The 21870-nt window shown below is 37.4% G+C and overlaps 1 protein-coding gene across 1 annotated transcript; it reads right to left on the bottom strand.

Moving 5' to 3' along the window:
- Positions 1–1035: 1035 nt before the first annotated feature.
- Positions 1036–18671, bottom strand: LOC147076051 (uncharacterized). Its single transcript, XM_085941543.1, has 10 exons — positions 18416–18671; positions 16703–16825; positions 14116–14621; positions 12692–12970; positions 10923–11108; positions 9848–10010; positions 9550–9764; positions 8320–8454; positions 3676–3828; positions 1036–2660 (listed from the first exon to the last, which is right to left on the bottom strand). The coding sequence occupies exons 1-10, from the start codon at positions 18560–18562 to the stop codon at positions 2549–2551; spliced, it is 2019 nt and encodes a 672-aa protein (XP_085797669.1). The 5' UTR covers positions 18563–18671; the 3' UTR covers positions 1036–2548.
- Between the last annotated feature and the right edge of the window lie 3199 nt (positions 18672–21870).

The following is a 21870-nucleotide window of genomic DNA, read 5'->3' as shown; positions in this document are numbered from 1 at the left end:
AAAAACAAACATTCGCTCGCTTGGAATAAATGTGGCTTAAGATCTACACTACTTAGTCAGCGCGGTCTCCCAATCTCGATTGATTGAATTACGCTGCAATCTTTCTACAGACCATATAGCTCAACATTCTATTTTCTCCAAAAATATCATTGTCTCCGATTGGCCCATAAGTAGGACATAGAATTCAGTAGCGAAGGGTGGAGGTAGGTTCAAAATAAATAGTGGTATACTATTTGTCAGTCAAACATTTGTTTTCATTGAAGTATGACTGCAATGTGTAGATAGTGTTTGTCAGTTTTTAAAATTCAATTAATTAAACTCTGCCGAATCCTAGCCATAGTACATGGTAGTCAAAAAATATTCGTTTATCTATAAACCATACATAATTTTAGATATTTTATACATAGAAGAATATTTTCTATCGATTACGGTTTGGTTGAGGCAGGGCTTAATGAATTTTAAAAAACTAAGCACCATCTGTAATATTATGTGTTCTTAATTCAACGAAAACAAGTAAGTATGACAGAAAAGTGTGCGCTATTTTTGTCAGATCGACCATAGCATATAAACTATTATGGTTCGGCTTAGGCAGGGTTTAATTGAATTTTAAAAACTAATCAGTTCCATTTGCAAATGGCATTCTTAGTTTAATGAAAACAAATAAGTATGACTGACAAATTTTAGTATGTATTATTTCAGTCGAATCTTAACATCCTACCTCCGCCACTCGCCACTGATAGAATTTGTCATTTGCGGAATTCAAACCCACACCTGTCTACTGGAATAACTAACTAACTAAATAACTAACCTTTCGTTATACTGTAAAAATATGCAACAGAAAACAAAACAACACCTTTGTTTTTATATGACTTTATTTACACAAAAAATAACACATTAAAAATTATTTTTTAAAAATAACAATAATTATAAATTGACAATATATTACAATATAAGTGAAACAGAAAAAATCACAGATTTTAGATATACTATTTTTCATAACAAACATCTTATAAATTAAACAAAATATGATTCTTTCAAACGATTGATATATTTCTGTAAATAATAAGGTATGTTTTTATTTATATTTACAAATGAATGTGTACATACATCTTTTTACTCTTTCATGATGTAGTTCCTATGAGCATATCGAAAGTCAATTTGCGTGTATTTATAAAATATTTTAAAAATCCGCCCACGTTGGCCGAGCGGCTAACGCATCGGTTTATAACAATGTGGATCCCAGGTTTGAATCCTGGGGGTGGCGAATGCACATATTGTGTTTCAAGTCAAAGTATGGACCAAATAGGTTGAACAAGTGGCTAACGTCCATTTCTCGTAAAAACAAAAATTTGTCAATACAAACTTCCGCTCTATGAAGATCCATAATATTTAATTCAGATATGTTATAGCCCATCACAAATGAAATATCTTTGCGTCGAAATAATGCAGAAATAAAAATAATGATCATCTTTGTTGTATGCCTACTATATCGTAAAAATAATTAACTATTATGTTCAGCGACTGGACAACCACCGGACAAATGGCATCATACGGTGGTACTCGAGGGGCACGTAATGCACTCAAAAATAATTCTTCTTGGAGTAGTAACAATGGATCATTTACAGAATGTAGTAAACAGTAAAATTCATCAGACAATCACATAACTCAACGATAATGATTCTGTCCACTTTGTCACTATGTTGTGCACTTGTATTTAATCAATCCTCAGCTTCTTAAGTATCAACTTAATATTATCATCATAATCATCACCCAGGGTCAATCCACTGTTGAATGAAAGCCACCCCTAGCTCGCTCCCTAGTTCTTCACTGCCACCTTCTGGGTTTTAGATCCCCTCAGGTACCACTGTATGACGGCATTTGTCCACTCGCCAAGCAACATGTCGAGCTCATTGCCATTTCATCTGCTTAGTGACCTCTATCACAACGGCAGATGAAGTTGAGACTCTTTCGAGTCAAACGTAGCATATGTGGCCCATTTTATTATCTCCTTGTTACTGACAAAGTCGTACCACCAAAAGCGGTACATAGGTTTCTTTTGTATTATTTCCGCATTTTTACTCATAGGTTTTGGAATTACTATACAATCTAACATTAAGGGTCCATGTTCCATACGCACACATTAGCAATGGTACACATTAGTTGAGCACGATGCTCAAGAAACAGAGGGTCACTTTTACTCACTCTCACGTAAGTAGACTCACTCTCACGTAAGTGGAATATTTAGAAATCCAAAGTGATGACGACACACATACAAATTGTCATCGAATGATTACGAATCGACGATATTTGGAAACAGTGATGGAATGATATCGAATGACCCATCGATACAATACATTAAGTATTTATACAATTCAAACTCGCTCTCACATAAATGGAATATTTCGAAATCCAAAGCGATGATGATAAACATACAAATTGTCATTGTATCATTGCGTGCTGACTCCCAGTCAAGTCGCCTGATTGTATATACCGGAAGTAGCATAGTATCGACAGTAATGCCCAACGTGCAAATGATGTATGGTAAATTTTAATTTGCCGAAGATTCTCCGACTACATCGTCTATCGCAGGCTTCGACTCCTCATCGTGCGCGTAACACAACATGGCCGCCCTCGCCCTGGCTTTGAGTCTCCTACTGGCACTGTAAACGAAAATACAATAATGATTAATATACGGAAGTCCAATACGATTGATTAAAATTTCAGATAGATAATAATAAAATTAAACTTAAACATGATGAATCTATGCTCCTTGAATTGATGGGTTTCGATACGATTTCAGATAAAATTAAATCAAACTTAGACAATCAAACTATCATAAACGTGTCATCGTTATAGATGAGGGCTGTTGTTTTAGTCACCGCATCAATGTCTCGTGGCGCAATGCATAAGGTGGTGGCCTTTCATACGGGAGTTCCGTTTGATTCCCGGTGAGGTCACAATATATTTGTGATTTTCTCAAAAACTGAGTGTTTGTGATTGTTTCACTTAATCAGGGTTTTACTGTACAGCCAGTTTTTAAATGGGCAGCGATTGTCAAAACAACTCCGTTTCAAGCATATACCGTGTCGGGGGTGGAGGTAGGCAGTTAAGATCTGACATAAATAGTACACACTAAACTTTATCAGTCATTGTTGTTTGATTTAATAAAACGCAAATTTTTGTAGTACTTATTCCACTTTAATAATTAAATTTGGACCGGTTTCGTCCGCCTCAGAGGGACATTTTCAACTCTCCCTCAAATTTTCTTCTTTACAAAAATTTTAAATAGAATGCAGTTCGAATTTAATAGATTAAAAGTATGCTATGGGTGACTAGATAAAAATAGTGCACACTTTTTAAATTGTTTTCGTTGAAATAAGAATACATAATATTACAGATGGTGTTGGTTAGTTTTTTTAAATTCATCGAGCCCTGCCTAGACCAAACCATAATAGTTAAAAAAATAATCTTCTATCAATAAAATATCTAAAATTAGGTAGGTATGATTTAATGGCATAATTTTGACTGACTAGGTTTAGTGTGCATTATTCATGTCAGATCTTAAGATCATAATATGATCTGAATGATGAATATTATATTAACAGCCTACCGCCATCCTTTGCCGCCGCCGTGTCACAACGAGTATGAACACAAAAACAACACAAACAGACTCACGCATTGTATTTCCTGGTCTTCCCGCACCGTTCCCTCTGGTGTTTGGTGAGGTTGTACTTGTAATTGGCCGTGTACGGGCAGTTCGGGCAAGCGTACGCCTGCTCGTTTGTGTGCATCTTCGAATGTTTGTGCAGTCCGCCGCTCGTTGACGCCCTGGATTGACAAACGCAAGCAGTTAGCACATTATGTGAAGATATCAAAATTCAAAAAGAGCTGGAAGAAAAGAACTTTGGCGGTGGATCGAATTAATCTCCAGAGTATCATGTCAAACACCATAAGTACGACATACGGACTTAGTATGAATATACATTATTTGATACCCAACGGGACTTGAACCTGTAACCACTGGATTCGCGCCAGTGTGCATTTCCAATTAAGCCACGGGCATCCTGCTTACTTACGACGATTTTAACTAGTAGTTGAAATGCTTATCAAATTGTGTTATAATGTTGGCTATCGATTTTTTCTAGTGGGTAAGCTTACATGTAAATTGTACGTAAAACATTTCACCGCGGCATAGTTCACCGTGAGCTTTCTATCGGAAAGAGATGGCTGTATACTATACGGTCTCCAATTTTATTAGATTCAATATGAACGTTAATCAATTTTCATAGCTGATTTTGACAAAATTCATGAATTCAAGAATGAAAACCTAACCTAACAAATAATCCAGTAGGTATTCGGCTATTTTCAAAATTTGTTTGCTGCTGGCTTCCTGTAAAGTGTAAGCCGACAAGAACCGTGTTTTATTTAGACATGAATTTTATGTCAGTACCTACTATACGACCCAAAGAGGTTGGACGGTCTTTAACGTCTTCACTGCGGAGTATTTAATTACTATTTACCACATTTAAATAACATGCTAATTATATCTAATGGCCATCTAATGACGGCACAACAGCTGTACCGTCAGTGCTGTAAGGATTAATATACGGCCATATATTTCCGATACAACATTTCACAGTGAAGTGTGATACGGCAAACTGCATACGTACAAGTTTCTGGACACGAGTGGGTATATGCATGACATGTTTTCAAATTATGTATGTTTAATATATAAAATGTCACATTCTCAAATCTTGTGTCTTATTCGTTGAATAAAAGAAATAGTTTATTAAATTATTAGCAAGTTTAAGAACGTTACAAAAACTAAATAATGGAGTAATCTGTGACGTCAGTTAGTAATTAAGGAATTATTTGATTCTTCTTCTTATTGTACCATCTCTTAGCGGAGGTCGGCCACCATCAAGACGATCTTAGATTTGTCATCTGCTACCCGGAACAGTTCAGTGGAGCTGCACTCATATACCAATCACGGAGGTTTTTAAACCACGAAATGCGGCGCCGTCCTCTGCTACGCTTACCATTGATCTTTCCTTGAATGACTAGTTGGGGAATGCTGTACTTTTGTCCTCTCAATAAATGGCCGAGGGACTGTAGTATCCTTGTTTTGATGCTACGCAGAACTTCTCGGTCCTTTCGATTGAGAACTTCAACATTTGTCACCCGGTCAGTTAACCCGGCACCTGCCTCAAAAATCGTATGACGCACCATAACTACGCATGAATTTCATTATCGTCTTTGTTCTATACTAAAAAAAGCAATAAAAAATATGTCACAGCTCCAGTCGAGAACCCAAAACCATTAAAATAATTTCGACACACTAAAAAACCGTAATAAATCAGTTATAATATCAGAAACACTCGAACAAACGAATGCTATCCAAATTTGAAAGAACTCACCGTAAGACGCCATTTTGTAGCCAATAGTTAGAGCTCTGCGCGGTGTGTACTATTTCGACACTTGTGCATTACGTTCCCACGAATTGAAGTGTTACTAATTTTCAAGTGCATATCGATAAATCACATATTAATGTCTTCGGGTTGAGTCGTAAACAAATATAAAGGGGACCCTTTTAATATATTTAAACTACACAAACACTTAACTTATTGAATATTATTGATAAATTAACACGAACTCACATATTAAAAAAAAAACAAATACAATAATAAACCTATTTTAAAATTCTTTTGACGTGTGATATATTTTAAAGCAAGGTGACAGACATAACGCAACATCACACGTTGGGCACATATAGCGAGAGAGTTTTGTTTTTTTCGGATTTTTTTTAGAATTCCCGCATACGAAACATCTCCTTCTAGGCTTATCGGTATTTTGTGTCGGTAAAATGTATTCTGGCAAATGTCCCGTTGCACTTTTGGGCAATAATCGTACGGGATTATCGCTAGTTGACGCTGTCGGCTTGGGCAGGGGTGCATTTGAAATTCTCACACAATATTTGTTCACTAATTGTTTTATTACACAGAGTTGAAAATCGCCCAATGTTTTTTTGTCACATTTAATAAATTTATATAAATAAAAAGCATTTAATAAATATAAGTCGATCATGTGGAATGCGACCTTTTTATACCACTTGATCGACTTTCTCATACACGACAAGTTGCTAAGCATCATGTCGGACTTATCTACCGTACCCATATTTTTGTTATAATCTATAACACATTTTGGTTTTTCGATGTTTTCGCCAGTTCTATAGTTCACTTTTCCCGTTGGTCCAAATGATGCATCGTGGAGGGTGGATAGCATGTGAACATCCCTCCTATCGTGCCATTTCAGAGCCAAAAGTGGACTATTGTACTTAGACTCGGTATCTCCCTTTTTCAGTTTGCTGAACTCTGGCATATCTTTACGATTTTTTCTCACAGTACCGCAAGCATTCGTTTTGTGAGAGTGAAGGTATTTAAAAAGCGCCGGACTCGAATACCAGTTATCACACCATAAGGTGTGACCTTTCCCGATGTAGTCTTTCATTAGCGTTGTCCCTACCGCACCGGAAATACCGAGATTTTCATTGTCTTGTATGTCAGTCCCTTCCCCACAATAAATTATAAAGTCAATAATATATCCTGTCATTACGTCACACATCACAAACATTTTTATTCCAAATCGATGTCTTTTGGAAGGAATGAATTGTTTAAAAATTAATCTACCCTTAAACACGATTATGCTCTCATCTATGCAAAGATTCTGATACGGTATCATCGTTTCCCTAAAAATTGTTCTTGTGTGTTCTAACAGTAATCTAATTTTAGCTAGTCTATCATTTGAGGCGGTCACACTAGGATCAGAAAAATGAAGCATTTGTAAAATAAGTTGGTATCGATTTCTAGCCATTATTTTCCCAAAAATGTCTGCATGCAGGTAAGGATCGGTACTCCAATGTTCCTCTATCGACGTGTGCTTATTTCGAGTCATCAGCATTGATACGGCAAAAAATGTATACAACTCCGGCACTGACGTGTCTGTCCAATTGTGTGATCGCGATTTCGGTCCAAGGTCTCCCGCACTGTACGAATGGTTAAAAAATGTATTCGTTTGGTTCACTATTTCCGACATTATATTTTTATTCAAAAAATGTTCAAAGAAAAGACATTCGGGAGAGGATTCGTTCAAGTCGTTCGATGTCACGCCAGATCGACAATCATTGAATTCGTGAACTATTGGAATATACGGGCCAGTTCTCCACAACCGCAAAAATTCAATTGGCTCGTCAGAGTCCGTATCGTCGACGTCATGATCAGTCTCATGCTGTTCCAATTCCTCTTCCGACATATCATAATCTGAGTCCAATTCCTCATTAGTACGCACATTTTCTTCCTCCATATTTACGCACTATAAAACTATGAAATGTTTTTAAAATGTTTAACTACAGTATTAGGGAACGCCAAATCACAGAAACCATTAAACTCACACACAATAGTTATTGATATCAGTATTAATTTTCACATTCACTAAAATGGGACACGGTAGACAGTACAAAAAGTATTTTAAAAATCGCGGTAAAATAAAATCATACGTTCAATAGTTAATCATGCCAGTTTTAATGTGATAAGTACACCAGACAGCAAAAAAAGTATTTATCAACGATTGCGGTAAATATTCAACTTGTATGCGATAAATACAATCCCGCGCAATGGCCCGCTCGGTTGAAAGTCTGTCGTATACTGCGCAGCCGCGGCGCACAGTTCAAACTGATTTCTGTCGACCGGCAAAACTTGGCCGTACGAATTGGTTCGAAACTTTGGTGATTATTTTATATTTAGAACCAATGCTTTTAAAATATGTCATAGGTGGCAGGAGAAGGACAAATCAGGCCAAATTTACGTGAAAAAATCAGTCCCATATGATAAATATGGACGCGGTGGCATCGATTTATACACATGCGCATTGCGAATTTGGCCGATTTGTACAAGGTGTGTGACATCGGCGCCGGCCGGGTTAAAGGAATTTTGAGGATGCGTCTATACAACAGCATCTCGAAAGTCTCCGTGACATCTCTTGGTTTAGCGTCCATACTTCCATACCATAGAAAAGAATTGAGAGAACATAATAACGTACCATACGCAGGTCTCAGACCTAGGTACTAGCTACCTTATACCTACCTTAGTTTAATATACAAAAACCGATAGAAAACTACAAAAAAACACAAAACTCGTATGCTATCTACAACCAGGCCAATTTTCAATAGTAGTGTAGTACTGAATGCAAAAAACGGAGGGGGTATCACTACATATGGAATCGAGCATAACTCCGGAAGTCGTACGAATCGGCGAAGATATTCACCTGAAATCACACTTGGGACAGACGAACGGCTTTTCTCCGGTATGGCATCTCTTGTGCGCCTTCAGCCGGTCATTGGAGTAGCATTTATACGGGCAGGAATCGCACGTGAACCGTGCGTCACCAGCATGTCTCTGCCTGAAAATACAAACAGCATTAAACAAACGTTAAGGGAGACTTATTTAACGGTTCATACGTAAGTCAGGTTCGGTTAGAATGTGTAAGATTCTGAGGTTGTTGCCTAGGACTTCAACAGATCATTTGCCAGAACACATTCTGCCCATGGCAAATAACAAGAAGCCAAGAATACGATGTCATCGGTGTGGAATTTCAAAAATTAATAAAAAAAAAGTCTTTATCAGAGCTCAGTTCTTACTATAAAATCTATCACTCTTCAAAAATATTTTAAATGTCTAAAATAAAAATGAAACGGTAACCTAAAAGCTTTAAAATGGTATTATATTTACAACCCTACTTGGAAATATTCATGCAGAGGGATGGAGCGGACCCTTTTTTGAGTTGCTCCGCACCGGGTAAAAAGTTTTTTTAATAGATATTATATGAATACAATTGTTAAAAAATTAAAAAAATGAGTAGTTTTAAAAAATGGTTCATTATTCGTCATTTTCATTATTAATTCTATTAAAAAAAACATCCGCGAAATTAATAATGTGGTGTCTCCAAAGCATCAAAAAAGTGAGTTTATTTATCACTCGGCAGTGTTGCCGTATTTCAAATAATTCCAGTGTTGCAAAGTGTAAAATACAATATTTTCATTTGATTTTATGATGAAAATTTAATAATTATAAAAAAAAAGATCTGGAGCAATGGACCACTACAAATTTTCGTTACTTCGGGTAAAACTCCATTGTTCCACTGCTCCGTGCTCCTGCTCCAAGCTCTGCTTCAACGCTCTGCATTAATGCGTAATTTATCTATTACCACTTGAGAAGTGGTCTATACTTTGCGACGATACGACAAGCATGCGTGATGAAAAATATGCACCCACCATGCAGTGCTCTATATACATAACGCCAAAATGGCCATCTCCTCCAAGTGGTAAGTGATCTGTATGGAATAGTTTTGACATTATGACTAATTTAATACGGTTTTTTAGTGTTGTAACATAATCTTGATATTGTGTCTAGTTGCCCAATGAGTCGTAAAACTTATTTTTTATTGCCAGTCATATTAAAATTGTCGCGAATATTGCCTTAAGGCGATTCCACTCACTTGTGTAGCTTTAGGGCATTATCAGAAGTGCTTTTAAAGTCGCAAAGGTCGCAGACAGCTGGCTTTTCCCCGGTGTGTTTGTACATGTGGATCCGGAGCGTTTTGTTTGCCTTGGCGGTGTAATCACAGAGTTTACACGCAAACTTCCGCCGGGACGGCACGATCTCGCCTTCGGGGGCGTGCATCGACGCCACGTGCTGCGTCAGACTCCATTTCTGCCGACAAACAAAAATACAATTTTAATTGACAGCAAAGTCACCGGCAAAATAAAACCATATCGTTATGAATGGTTATCAACCTGAGCATAGGCGATGCCGCATTTCTCGCAGATGTAAGGTCTCTCTCCGGAATGGACGGTCTGGTGCTCTTTGAGGTGTGTCATGGTGAAGAAGCGTTTGTCGCACGTCAAACACACGTGGTTCTTCCGTCCCTCGTGGCAACGCGCTACGTGGTGTATCAACCTGCAAACGGACGGATTCATACATCATTCACATGGCGGCAGGTTATCAATCAAAGATGTTGAACAAAACCTTCTATATAGATGGGATCTAAATAAAAAAAGAAACCCCTGGTTCAATGATTAGGTTACCCTTGCATTTCAGGTTCATAAGAAAACAACTTTTAACCTTTTCTATAGCCTCACGTTATTACTATGGCAGTATCTGACAGGCCGCAGATTTTTAACGACACATGTTGAATGTAGAGCGAAGCTCTTACTACAATCGCTGTATTATCAATAATTTGTGGCTTAGTATTTCATAATTATTCAAACAGATGTCACTGTGTGTTTATTTTTTTAGAATATGCAAATCATTTGACAGTGGCTAGTAATTTGGGCTTAAAGTCGGGCGAGATAACTCGCTGAAGGCATATAAGCAGTTAATATAAGATTTATTTGTCAATTTGCAGGGCTTATGAAAAGACAATCTATCACGATGAATATCTAAAAATTATTTTAAAATTTAAAAATTAAAAAAATTATTATTGAGTTGAAAAATTGAATTAAATCGTCTATAACTGCACGCGAATAAGAAAGATATAAAACCAGCGGTCACAGAGTTTAACTCCCGCACACCTGTCGATCCTTCTGCCGTAGGAAAAGTAGAAACAAGCTGATGGGGTTACGCCTGTGCGGGGCGGGGCATAGAGAGCATAAACGCAGCAACTGGCCAACAATGAATATCAAAAAGTGACAGCCATTGCTTAAGTTAAGAAATAGGAAATACCAACATTGAGATGTTAATATAGCTATGCATTTTACCAACATAACCATGCTTTATTTATTTAGTAAATGAATACAAATGGCGTATAGTTGTCCTTGTTCAAATTCTTTGGGGCAGTGTTACTTTAAAATTGAATAACCGCATTCTCACCCGCTGGACACTTTGCAGGTGAAGGGGCACTGCTGGCATGCGTACGGCTTTTCTTCACTATGCGTCGCCATGTGTGTCTTTAAGGAGTAGGGCTTGGCCGCTCGGTAGCTGCACTTTTCGCATGCGTACGGCCTCTCTCCGGTGTGTTTCTTTTTGTGTTTCACGAGATAGCCGATGTCCACGCACCTATAAGCAAGCGGTATTGCATTAGTATAAATAAGATCTTGAAGAAAAACTTACCACATTTATATTATATCAGTTTTCACTGCTCTGGAAGCTTTTGCAAAAACATGGGCTTGTAAATCAACGAGACAAAAACAAAGTATAAGCCCATTCTGATCAACCGAGTAAATACTCCCCAGATCTCCGAATCAACGACTCGATAATTTTGTTTACAACGGGTGCTACTTTGATCTTCAAAATCAGCTAAAATGTCACATCCCGTCGAACAAAAAAAAGATATACAAGACGCTGATCCGACCAACACTGACCTACTGCATGGCGTATTGGACTCTCACCGAGGCCGATGAGCTTGAACTCAATAGGAAGGTGCTACATAGGATATATGGACGAAGAAGAGTCAGAGTCAGAGGGTTGGCAGTTCAGACTCCGGTGGTTGGATAGTGTGACGGAGATGCTAGAGTGGCCGGCATAGACACCTGGAGGACACTCGTCTAGGATGGAGGAAATCCTTGGAGGAGGCTAGGACTCGCCCTGGGTTGTTGGGCCATTTGTGATAATGATATTATATCAAACACATCCAGCACGTCAATCTGGGATGTATTTGAATGAGATTTTGTAGAGGCAGCATTAACCATTCCAAGTTTTATTTCCTTAGCCGGGTTATGTGAAAGTTTTTTTCAAATTAACCATGAGGGAGCCCACGTAACCTCGTCGTATCACAGTTTTCGTATTCGTACACTCATGGCCTGCCGCAGGAGTGAAAGAAAGAGAAGATGTGAATGCCTACGGTTTAAACCGAGACATAGTACCACCACTTACCGTGGTACAGTAACGATAAGTGTAGTGAACAGCCAAAAGAGACCAAAACTTCGGAAATATCGTATTTCTTAGTGATTGTGAAAGGCAAGTGTTGCGGTCTAATTTGTAAGAAACACCTCAATCTCCTCCAGTGACGAAGCGTGGAGGTAGGCTGTGGAGATCTGTCATAAATAGTGCACATTAAACTTCGTCAATCATACTTATGTTTTCATCAAACTGCGAGTGACAGTTAAACTCACATTCATTGGATTCCGGCCAATGTGCTTTACCAATTTAGCCAGCTGCACTATTTGTCTGAGGTCTCATCAAAATTGATTAACATTGGCGATCATCTTTTGTATTCTAGATCAATGTTTCTTAACCTTTTTACATTCGCAGACCACAAAAAAATCAAAAAATGTTTTGCGGACCATCAACATTGGAATAAAATAATAAATATTTATATGTACACTATTTTTGAAACAATTGTCGAAATATAATACAACCTCACTTCAAATGTTGGGTTTATACGTAACTATTTTTGAACTTAGCATTTTTTACTACTGGTATCAATGACAACCTCAGAGGCATAGTTATTGGTTAATTTCATTGCGATTAGGTATGGTGCAGATGACTGCGCTGGTAAAGCACACTGGCCGGAATCTGATGAAGCCAGGTTCATGTCCCGACTGGCAATAATATTTTTTTAATACATACGTTACTAAGGTGTCCCATTTGAATGGTTTAATAAAGAGATACATTGCAACATAACCTTAAAATTATTTCACCTGTAGTTACATTCATCGCAGGATATGGGTTTGTTTCCCGTGTGAAGCAAGGCGTGTTTCTTGAATACGCCAAACGTCTCGGTAGTGAATTCGCACTCCCCGCATTTGTAACCGCTGAAAGTCTCTCCCTCGATGTCTCCGTCTGTGTCTTGCATGCCGTCGGCCGGTGGCGCGCCAGCCTTTGGCAAGACATACTCCATTCCGTGCACCCGTTTAACGTGCTTGCGGTGGACCAGCCCGCTGCGGAATATTGCGTTGCAGAATTGGCAAACGTGTGCTCTGTGAATATTTAAAAATTACTTAATATAGGGTAAAGGTTGATTGGACAGATGGCATGGAAGTTACCCAATCAGATATGCTAGAAATAGATACCATCACATCACATGAGCTCATGGTAAGCTGCGTAACGGGCAGAATGGTTGCAGTTGTTTTACTCGGTATTTAAAATGTTAACAGACAAATGTAGCTCATTTTGAGCCAAAAACGAATAGCGTGCCAAAATGTGTCAGAACCACATTAACACAGATGATTAGATTAAAACAGTGGTTCACACCAGTGGCGAAAGGTGAAGGTAGGCTGTTAAGATACAACATGAATAGTGAACACTAAACTTAATTAGTCATACTTATTTGTTTTCGTTGAATTAAGAATACATATCGTCGCCGTAGATGTCAAGGGAGCCAAGCCACAAACTTGGCGAAAATGAGTACACAAAAGCATTTTAAAATCATCAAAGATGCAGTGGTCAATGGATTTAAGCCACAAAACTCTTTTGACTACAAGAGATATAACACACATGACTTCTAAGATACTATTTTTTTTAGTTATTTGTACAAAATAATAAAAAGATAATATCACAAAGTATATTTTATGTTGAAAGTTTCACCCTTATATCTTTAAAAACAAAAAAGTACAATAAAAAAATGTTATTTTCTTTTGTCACACAAAATCTTTGAGTGCCTGTTTCTGAATTTTTTTTTTAAATTCATTAAGCCCTGCCAACCAAACCATTATCGATATGAATATGATTTAATGGCATTATATTAGATATTTTATATAGTTAAACGAATATTTTTTCAAATCTACATATTGCAGTCATAGTTTAATGAAGACAAATAGGTTTGACTGTCAAAGTTTAGTATACATTATTTATGTCAGATCTTAACAGCCTACCTCCACCCTTCGCCACTGCCTCACACGTATCATGCCACACGACCAACCTGATACGTGCGTGATAGAACATTTTTTTATTTTCTGCAAGTATACACATTTTTTTCACACGAGTGATCTCATGAACTCGTATTTTTCACATATGAATTATGAGTCCATATTTTGCTTGCACACATGAGCACTAGTAGCACACATTTACATCGAGAGTGACAGTGGTAAAATTAATATAAGTAATATAACCAAAAAATACTCACATTTTTTTCCGGCTCTTTGTCAAATCTGTACTCGATTCCACCGCGACTTTTTCATCTTTCACAGTTTCACATATGATAGTATTTTTAGATACCGAACTGATGGTCTTTCTGGATGCCAAACCAATGGACCTTTTAGATGCTGAACCGATGGACCTTTTGGATGCCAAGCTGATAGATCTTTTAGATACCAAACCGATAGACCTTCTGGACGCTAAGCCGATAGACCTTTTCGATGCCGAACTGATAGACCTTCTGGATGACAAACTTCTATCAGGTTTAATATCAAGCAGTTCATCTTCTTCGTCTTCCGGTTTAAGCTCGTCTAATGGGGTATAGTCTGCATCATCATCGTCGTCGCTGGTGTTATTTTGATACTCATCACTCATGTAGGGATCAATTTTAATGTCCGGCATCTCTTGCTTAACGTCGCACTCTTTGTTTCCGTACCCTTCTTTTTTTTCTTCTTCTTCTTCCCTCGCTACGATGGGAACATCCAATGTGATGGTCTGGAAAAAGCACATAATTTCTGTTGAAGCAAATATTATCATAGCGGTCTCAATCAATCATCATACGAGATAACGAACAAAAAAATATGCTCCATCTTGAAATTAAGATGAACAAAAAGTACCCCACCTAAAAAGACCTTTATTAAAAAAATTGTATGGAATCATAAGAAGCTTGAATAATGTCTTCAAAAGTCACCTCCCACTGTGCCTAAAGCGCACTGTTCAACCAGTGTGTGCTTTCCATAATGATTTATGCGTGAGAAACATGGACCCTAAGTAAAAAAGAGATCCAGAAACTTAGAGTAGCACAACATGGTATGGAGAGGTGCATGCTGGGTATAATGCGAAAGGACAAAAAGAGGAATGAGTGGATAAGGAGACAGACAAGGGCTTGGGATGTAATAGAGTTCGCAAAAAACCTCAAATAGAAATGGGCTGGACACATAGCTCGAAGAAGGGACAATAGTTGGACAAATTTAGTCATCCAGTGGTATCCAAGAGGTGCAAAACCTCCGCAAGGTAGACCTAGAGGCCACTGGATCGATTAAATAATAAAGTTCTGCGGAAGTACGTGACAATGCAACGCACAGGACCGAGGGAAAGTGGAATCAGCTTGGAGAGGCTTTCATCCAGCAATGATAGATTCAGGCTGATGATGGTGAAATGTACAGCAGACCCTTTTCATTTCAATACATTTAATTACCAGTTTTACATTATTATTTCCTGCAATTTACATCTGAAATATTCAAAATTAAATTGAAATAACGTATCAAAATTAAAAATTAAAAATCAAATCTATTTGAACACCATTAATTCAACATGTGTCATCGTTGAAATGAATTCCAGATGGATGCACATGCGTATGTTCTACTTATTGACGTCATGACTGATCGAGGTGATGTCATACGCAATTATTACATTTATTTATTTTTTACGCCCAATCAAAATATTGTCAGTTTAAAAGAAAAGCAACATTGTCGAAAAGGTGAAAGAACACGTTGATATATTTCATTTATGTTTCATTGTAATCACAATGTAATTAATACAGTTTCTATATTATACTATTTGACGGTAACATGTATACGAATAAATGCTATCCTCAAAAAACTGTTAAATTTTCTGTGTCCGTGACGGCAAGAATGAAGTTAACCCGCCTACGAAATCATTCGCGAGAAACTTCTGCAATTTGAAGATGGATGGAATATATCATAATTGGGTCAAATATGGTGGCCGTCATTCCTTATTTCCCCACCTACCTCACATTCTTATTTATTATTGTTACAAGACCATGCAACCAGCAATTACTGGTCATGAGACGACCGTGATTGCGAATACCATTCAGTTAGCTTGAGTGACATCAAGAAAGCGGTCGTGTGTGGGCTTGTAATAGCTTAGCCGTCGTTAACTGCAGAGTGACTCAAAATCCATACGTTCGACCTTCATTGCGCTAAATCTGATACGGTTTGAGCGAACGTCGCGTTTATCATCCATCCTGAACTTGTCATCATCATACATCCCAATCCGAATGACATTCCGAACCGTTTGTTTTACAAAAAGGTCAGTGTCTGGCATCCTGGTTAAACTCCCCCCCCCTAGATCTGTAATCCATCAACCAACATCCTCAAATTACAGTCCGCTGCTAAAAGCGCCACCATTTCATTTATCATGGATGCAATCACGACTTGGAACAATCGCTGCAGGTTGAAATAATCACAATACACTTAACTATCTAACCTTCTCAAAACCTGGGTGTTTCTGTGATTGTTTCAGTGTGATACTACTACCACTTCTACTCTACACTATTTTCATTGGGCCTCATGGTCTGTTGTAGTGGTAAAAAGAAAATAAAACAATTAATTTAATAATAATGTGAGATATTACATATTTGGGCTGAATTCTTACGTAGCGATAATGAAGGATTTTTGACAATGCTTATTTTCTCAAATATACCACTGGCAGTAATGTTATTCGACAGGTATGATTTATGTTTATTTGACCTACAAAAAAAAAATCATGAACCGGTACAATCTCACCCCGGCATTGGTTTTGAAAAATAAATTAAAATCTTCTGCTAATTTCACCTCGGCCTTCGTCCGGAGCGCAGTGTCAGAAGCCTCGCAGCGTATCTTGAAGTCATAGGCCCCTTCCGCATCCACGACGCACTTATCACACACGAATGCGGTCAGACCGTCTTTTTCTGATATCTGCAACAGTGAAAAGAGTCTGGTAAATACATCATCACATAGATCAGCGCCTGGCAACCTATGCCACGGGTACCGCTAGGTGGCACGCCTCGAAAATGATGATTTATTAAAATTTTCGGTACTTTAAAAACTGTACCGTAATATTATGTGATGATACACTGGTCGACGTTTCACGAGCTGATGATTGCGGCAGCCAACGTGATCTTCGTATTTGTATTAAAATGTATTCAAGCGAACGCACTAGGCAGCCAAATATCATTGGTTTATTGTGGTTGCTGCAGCCGGCTACCTAGTGCGCGGCTCAGATCGCGGCGCGAGTGAGATGGGCGACAAGAAAGAAAGAGATGGGAATATAGCAAAATTTCTCAGCTCATTCCAGCCAAGCGGTGCTGCAGTCACTGCCAGTCACTTGCAACTGGTGCATATTTTTGTGTGTATGTACAGTACATACCACCATTGGACTGTATGAGTGTGTTCGGCGGCAACCAAAATTGTGTGAATAAGTAAAAATATATGTCTGGTTGGAATCTGTAAAAATTTAAAACCCAAAACAAATTCGACTATTTCAAGAGGATTATAAAATAAATTAATGGTTTCGTTAGACAAGGAGAAAGAGTAACGTGTTGTTTGTGTTTAGAAACAATTGTAGCACGTACTTCAAGTGTTATGTTACGATACAAAACATAAGGAACGATTATCTCTTAGACATTTTTATGTAGCGTGTATTATTATAGTCAAATAAAATTGTCTTACAATAGATTTACTAGTTTTATTTCAGTGGCACGCTGAGTGTCCAGTATTTTGAATTACCTGTTTTGAGGCACGCCAAAACATTTGGGTTGCCGACCACTGACATAGATAATGGTTGGATAGCTACTAGACTTCAAAACGGATTACCCATTAAAAGCATTGATTGACTATATTCGTGAACTTTTGTATAAAAGTGTGAAGTTTGGTTTGATGAGTAGGCAAATTCTTAGTGTACAGCGTTCGGTGGGGCGTGGAGCGGCATGCGCAACTCAAACGTATAACCAAAAAAAGACATTGTCTACGAACATTTTCACACACGGTTATACGGTTGAATTGTGCATGCCGCTCGACGCCTCGCCGAACGCTGTCCACTCAGGCCATACACTAAGGGTAATTTTTAAGATCACAATCTGTCACAAAATTTACCCAAGAGCTCCTAAATCCCAAAATGGCGGAGAAAAATATCGATTTTCTATAATCACCGTCTAATTTGATTGTTATTCAGTTTAGACATAATGTGGTTCTCTGTGGTTACTCCAAGGCGTTTCAAGTGTCTTACATAAAACGTACAATCGTTGAGTTTAGCATTATGTCTTCCAATGAATACTATATCTGTGAGAAACACTATCGAAGACAGACCGCTCGTTTCCAGTGTTAACGTCCAGGATTCCGAGGCGCAACAGAGTGTCGGCTTATTTGTTGTATATTTCAAGGTCGTTTTCAAAGGGTTCTCACGTTTAAATAGACGCAAAAACCTAACCTAAGGCTTAAGATACAATAAAATTGCAGAAACAATTAAACTAAACGTAAAAAACATAAAACAAATCAATGACAACGGACCTGTATATTTGTAATGCTCATGATGACATCTTTAAAGGGCAAATTATGGTACGATTTGGTTTCCAGTGTCGATATAATATCATCCGACATGAACAGACATGTTCTACACGTCTTGTGTGATGTTATTTTATTAAAATATGCGGACATTTTGTCGTTTTATTGAAAATTTCTTTCCATTGTTTGCACTAATTCGAGAATTGTTGACGAAACGTCAGAATAATATGTGACATCTTCAGATCTTGTTTATTTACTCGGTGTTGCCATAAACGTATGTGTAAAAAAAAGAATAATCAAACTTTTCCCTACTTTTTCACAGAAACCTTTTTATTAATAAGCCATAACAATTTAAAGCAGGGTTTCCCGAACTATGTTCCGCGGAACCTGGATAGGTGTTCCGCGACCATTTGGCAAGGTTTTATACACTGCAACACATTTAACGATCTTCTACTAAGTAGAAGTAAAATAAGTAAAACTAAAATAATTATTAAAGAATCTACTTCATATTGAAAGGCAAGTGATGATCAATCTCCACTGATGTTTATGATGTCAAGACGTATCTAGATAGGTCATGGCTTCCACAAGAGGGAGGCTGACAGGCCTCTAGCCTGGGGGCCTGAGAGATCGGCCAGCCAAGTGAGATAAACACACATCACAAACATGCAATAATAGTAAAAAAATGTCACCTGCGGCGTTGTTTCACTTCAAGCCTGTTCACATTAAATAATATGTGGTTTTGCCATACTTACAATTTTTGATTATTGTCGATATTTGACATGTCCATAATTGTGCATATCAACATAAAAGTGGGTGTATTAAAAATACAAAAAAATCGCTAAAAATACCCTTAATTTTACCTCGAACACCATTTGGAATATGCAACTGTAGATCGTCACATTGCCTTTAACCTTACCTATAAGTAGGGGGCCCGCCAAAGATCCTAACCTAGGGACTCGCTTCGGGATGTGGGGGCCATGATCTAGGTACAGACGGAGGTATCGGATCTAGGTACAGATTCACACCGTGCGCATGGAAAAGATGGGGTATATTGTCTTTAACTGACTGTATGACAAGTCTTGTCAGTTTAACGTCAGTTGCCAAAATTGGCAGAACGGTTAGCTGCGCTAAACCAAACCCAACCTAATATTACCTCATATAATCTTATTTTGTGCTTCAAAATGTATGAAAATTTGAAATTTTCAATTAACGATTATTGGATCGAAAAGCCGATAGCGCTAGAAAAAGGTATTTATTATAATTGTCTACATGGAATAAATTGTTTCGGTAAAAAGAAACTTGTAAAATCTCATGGCCACCTCTGCGGCACAATTACCGAAAGTAGGATGCCCGTAGATTAATTGGTAAAGCACATTGGTGCGAATCCAGTGGTTACAGGTTCAAGTCCCGTCTGCTGTCGTATTTTTTTCAAAAAAGATTTTTCTAGCAGCTATAATTATATCTGAGGTATTCTCAAATTATGTACCTACCTACCTACCTATATTCTTTTTGTTAATATTTAACTTCTATGTTTTTATTGTTTTCACCGTATCCACTTTTCACGAAGACATTGAAATCAGTTGACTTTCTGTTCAGTAAAGCTTTTATTCAAATGTTGAAAGGAAAATACATTAAAAATATCAATGTTTTAGATCCAATAATAATTGATTTACTTACCTAAATATTTGATGAATTTTTTCTATTATAAGCTTAATGTATTAAAATGGTGGCAGGGTAGGTGAGCACAACCGACCTGACCTAACCTAACCCGAAACATCTAGGCACGTAGGCATTTGTTCATTGTTGGTACTATCGTTAGCAACCAGACCTGGTAATTAAATTGGAACCGAACCCTGAGAATTTCATAATTATTTTAGAACCGGAAATTCAGTAGCTGCTGAGCTTTTTGCAACTCGCACGATAATACATGTTTACAAGTGCATTTTCTTGTTCTTGTGTTAATTAAGGGACAAAATCTGACCTTGGAACGTCATGTCTTATTATCGATTGTGTGATGCTTCATTCACAAGTTGCAAAACCTTTCACCGCCCTCGAGGGGTCTGTATATTGTATGATAGATGTATATCACTGGTTATCTAAGATGTGAGTACTGTCCGAGTGTGTATTCGTAATGAATAGAACCTATTACCGTAGAGAATTATAGAGAATTTGAAAAGACATTTTATGACTGATTTTAATTTACCATATTATGTTAGAAGTTATACCGCTTCCTATAGCGCATAGCGTAAAAAGGGATTTATACATGTAATAGCTTTAACATGAAAAGTTACAAGCATTTCTATACGTCAGAGATAGTGTATCGTATTGTACAATTTTCCAGAACATATTAGATACATTTTGTATCTACATAAAGTAGTGTCGCCCTTAATCAGATTTAGAATGTCGTCCCCGTTATTTCAAATTGTCTGAAAATACCTTTTTATTTATTTTTGATTCAGTTTTACTGAACCGGTTCTATACCTTCAACGAGTTATCTCACTCTATGAGGCTGTGATCGACAAACATCTCTAGCCACTGTCGATTGATTTGCATAATCTAAAAAATGAAACACAGTGACATCTGTTACAGTCGGTAATTATCGGTATTACAGTGATTGTGGTAAGAGCTTCGTTCAACATTCAACATTCAACGTGTAGTGAAAAATCTACGGCCTGTCAAATACTGCCGTAGGTAGAGCGCGAGGCGAGGCATAGAAAAGAACAGACAACTATCAAAAAAATTTTAACACAGCGATCTACTCGTCGACTCAAAGACTGGTGCACAATACTGTTATTTTCGAGGTGTGAATCGTGTATCTCCCTCCAACAGACAGCCTTCATCGATGCTATTCAAAGGGTAGACATATAGTATTGAAAACAAACAGAATACAACACCAGTATATTGTTACTTTATTAAAAAAAAAAAAAAAATAATATATATAAATAATAAAATTCAAAACATAAGGAAACTATTTCATAAACCGATAACCAATGTTCCCTCTAATCTTTCTATTCTGTGTGCCAGTGGCGAGGGGTGGAGGTAGGCTGTTAAGATCTGACATAAATATTGCATACTAAACTTTGTCAGTCATTCTGATTTGTTTTCATTTAACTAAGAATACAAATTTTATTGCAGATGGTGCTGGTTAGTTTTTAAAAATGAAACCATAATAGTTTTAGTATATTTTGGGGGATATGACAAAAATAGTGCACACCTTTTCAGTCATACTTATTTGTTTTCGTTGAATTAAGAATACATAATATTATTACAGATGGTGATGATTAGTTTTTTAAGATTCATCAAGCCCTGCCTAAACCAAACCATAATAGATATTTTATAGATAGACAAATAATTGTAGACTATTATCTATTAATTGAATTTTAAAAACTAACCAAGCCACCTGCAATTTGTATTCTTAGTTCAATGAAAATTACTTAATACGTATGACTGACAAAGTTTAG

The sequence above is a fragment of the Rhyacophila brunnea genome, unplaced genomic scaffold, assembly GCF_057557595.1.
Source record: "Rhyacophila brunnea isolate RB1 unplaced genomic scaffold, BYU_Rbru_1.0 scaffold_13, whole genome shotgun sequence".
Classification (NCBI taxonomy): Eukaryota; Metazoa; Arthropoda; class Insecta; order Trichoptera; family Rhyacophilidae; genus Rhyacophila; species Rhyacophila brunnea.
Note: the sequence above shows the minus strand (reverse complement) of the source record. Positions and strands in the feature narration are given on the sequence as shown.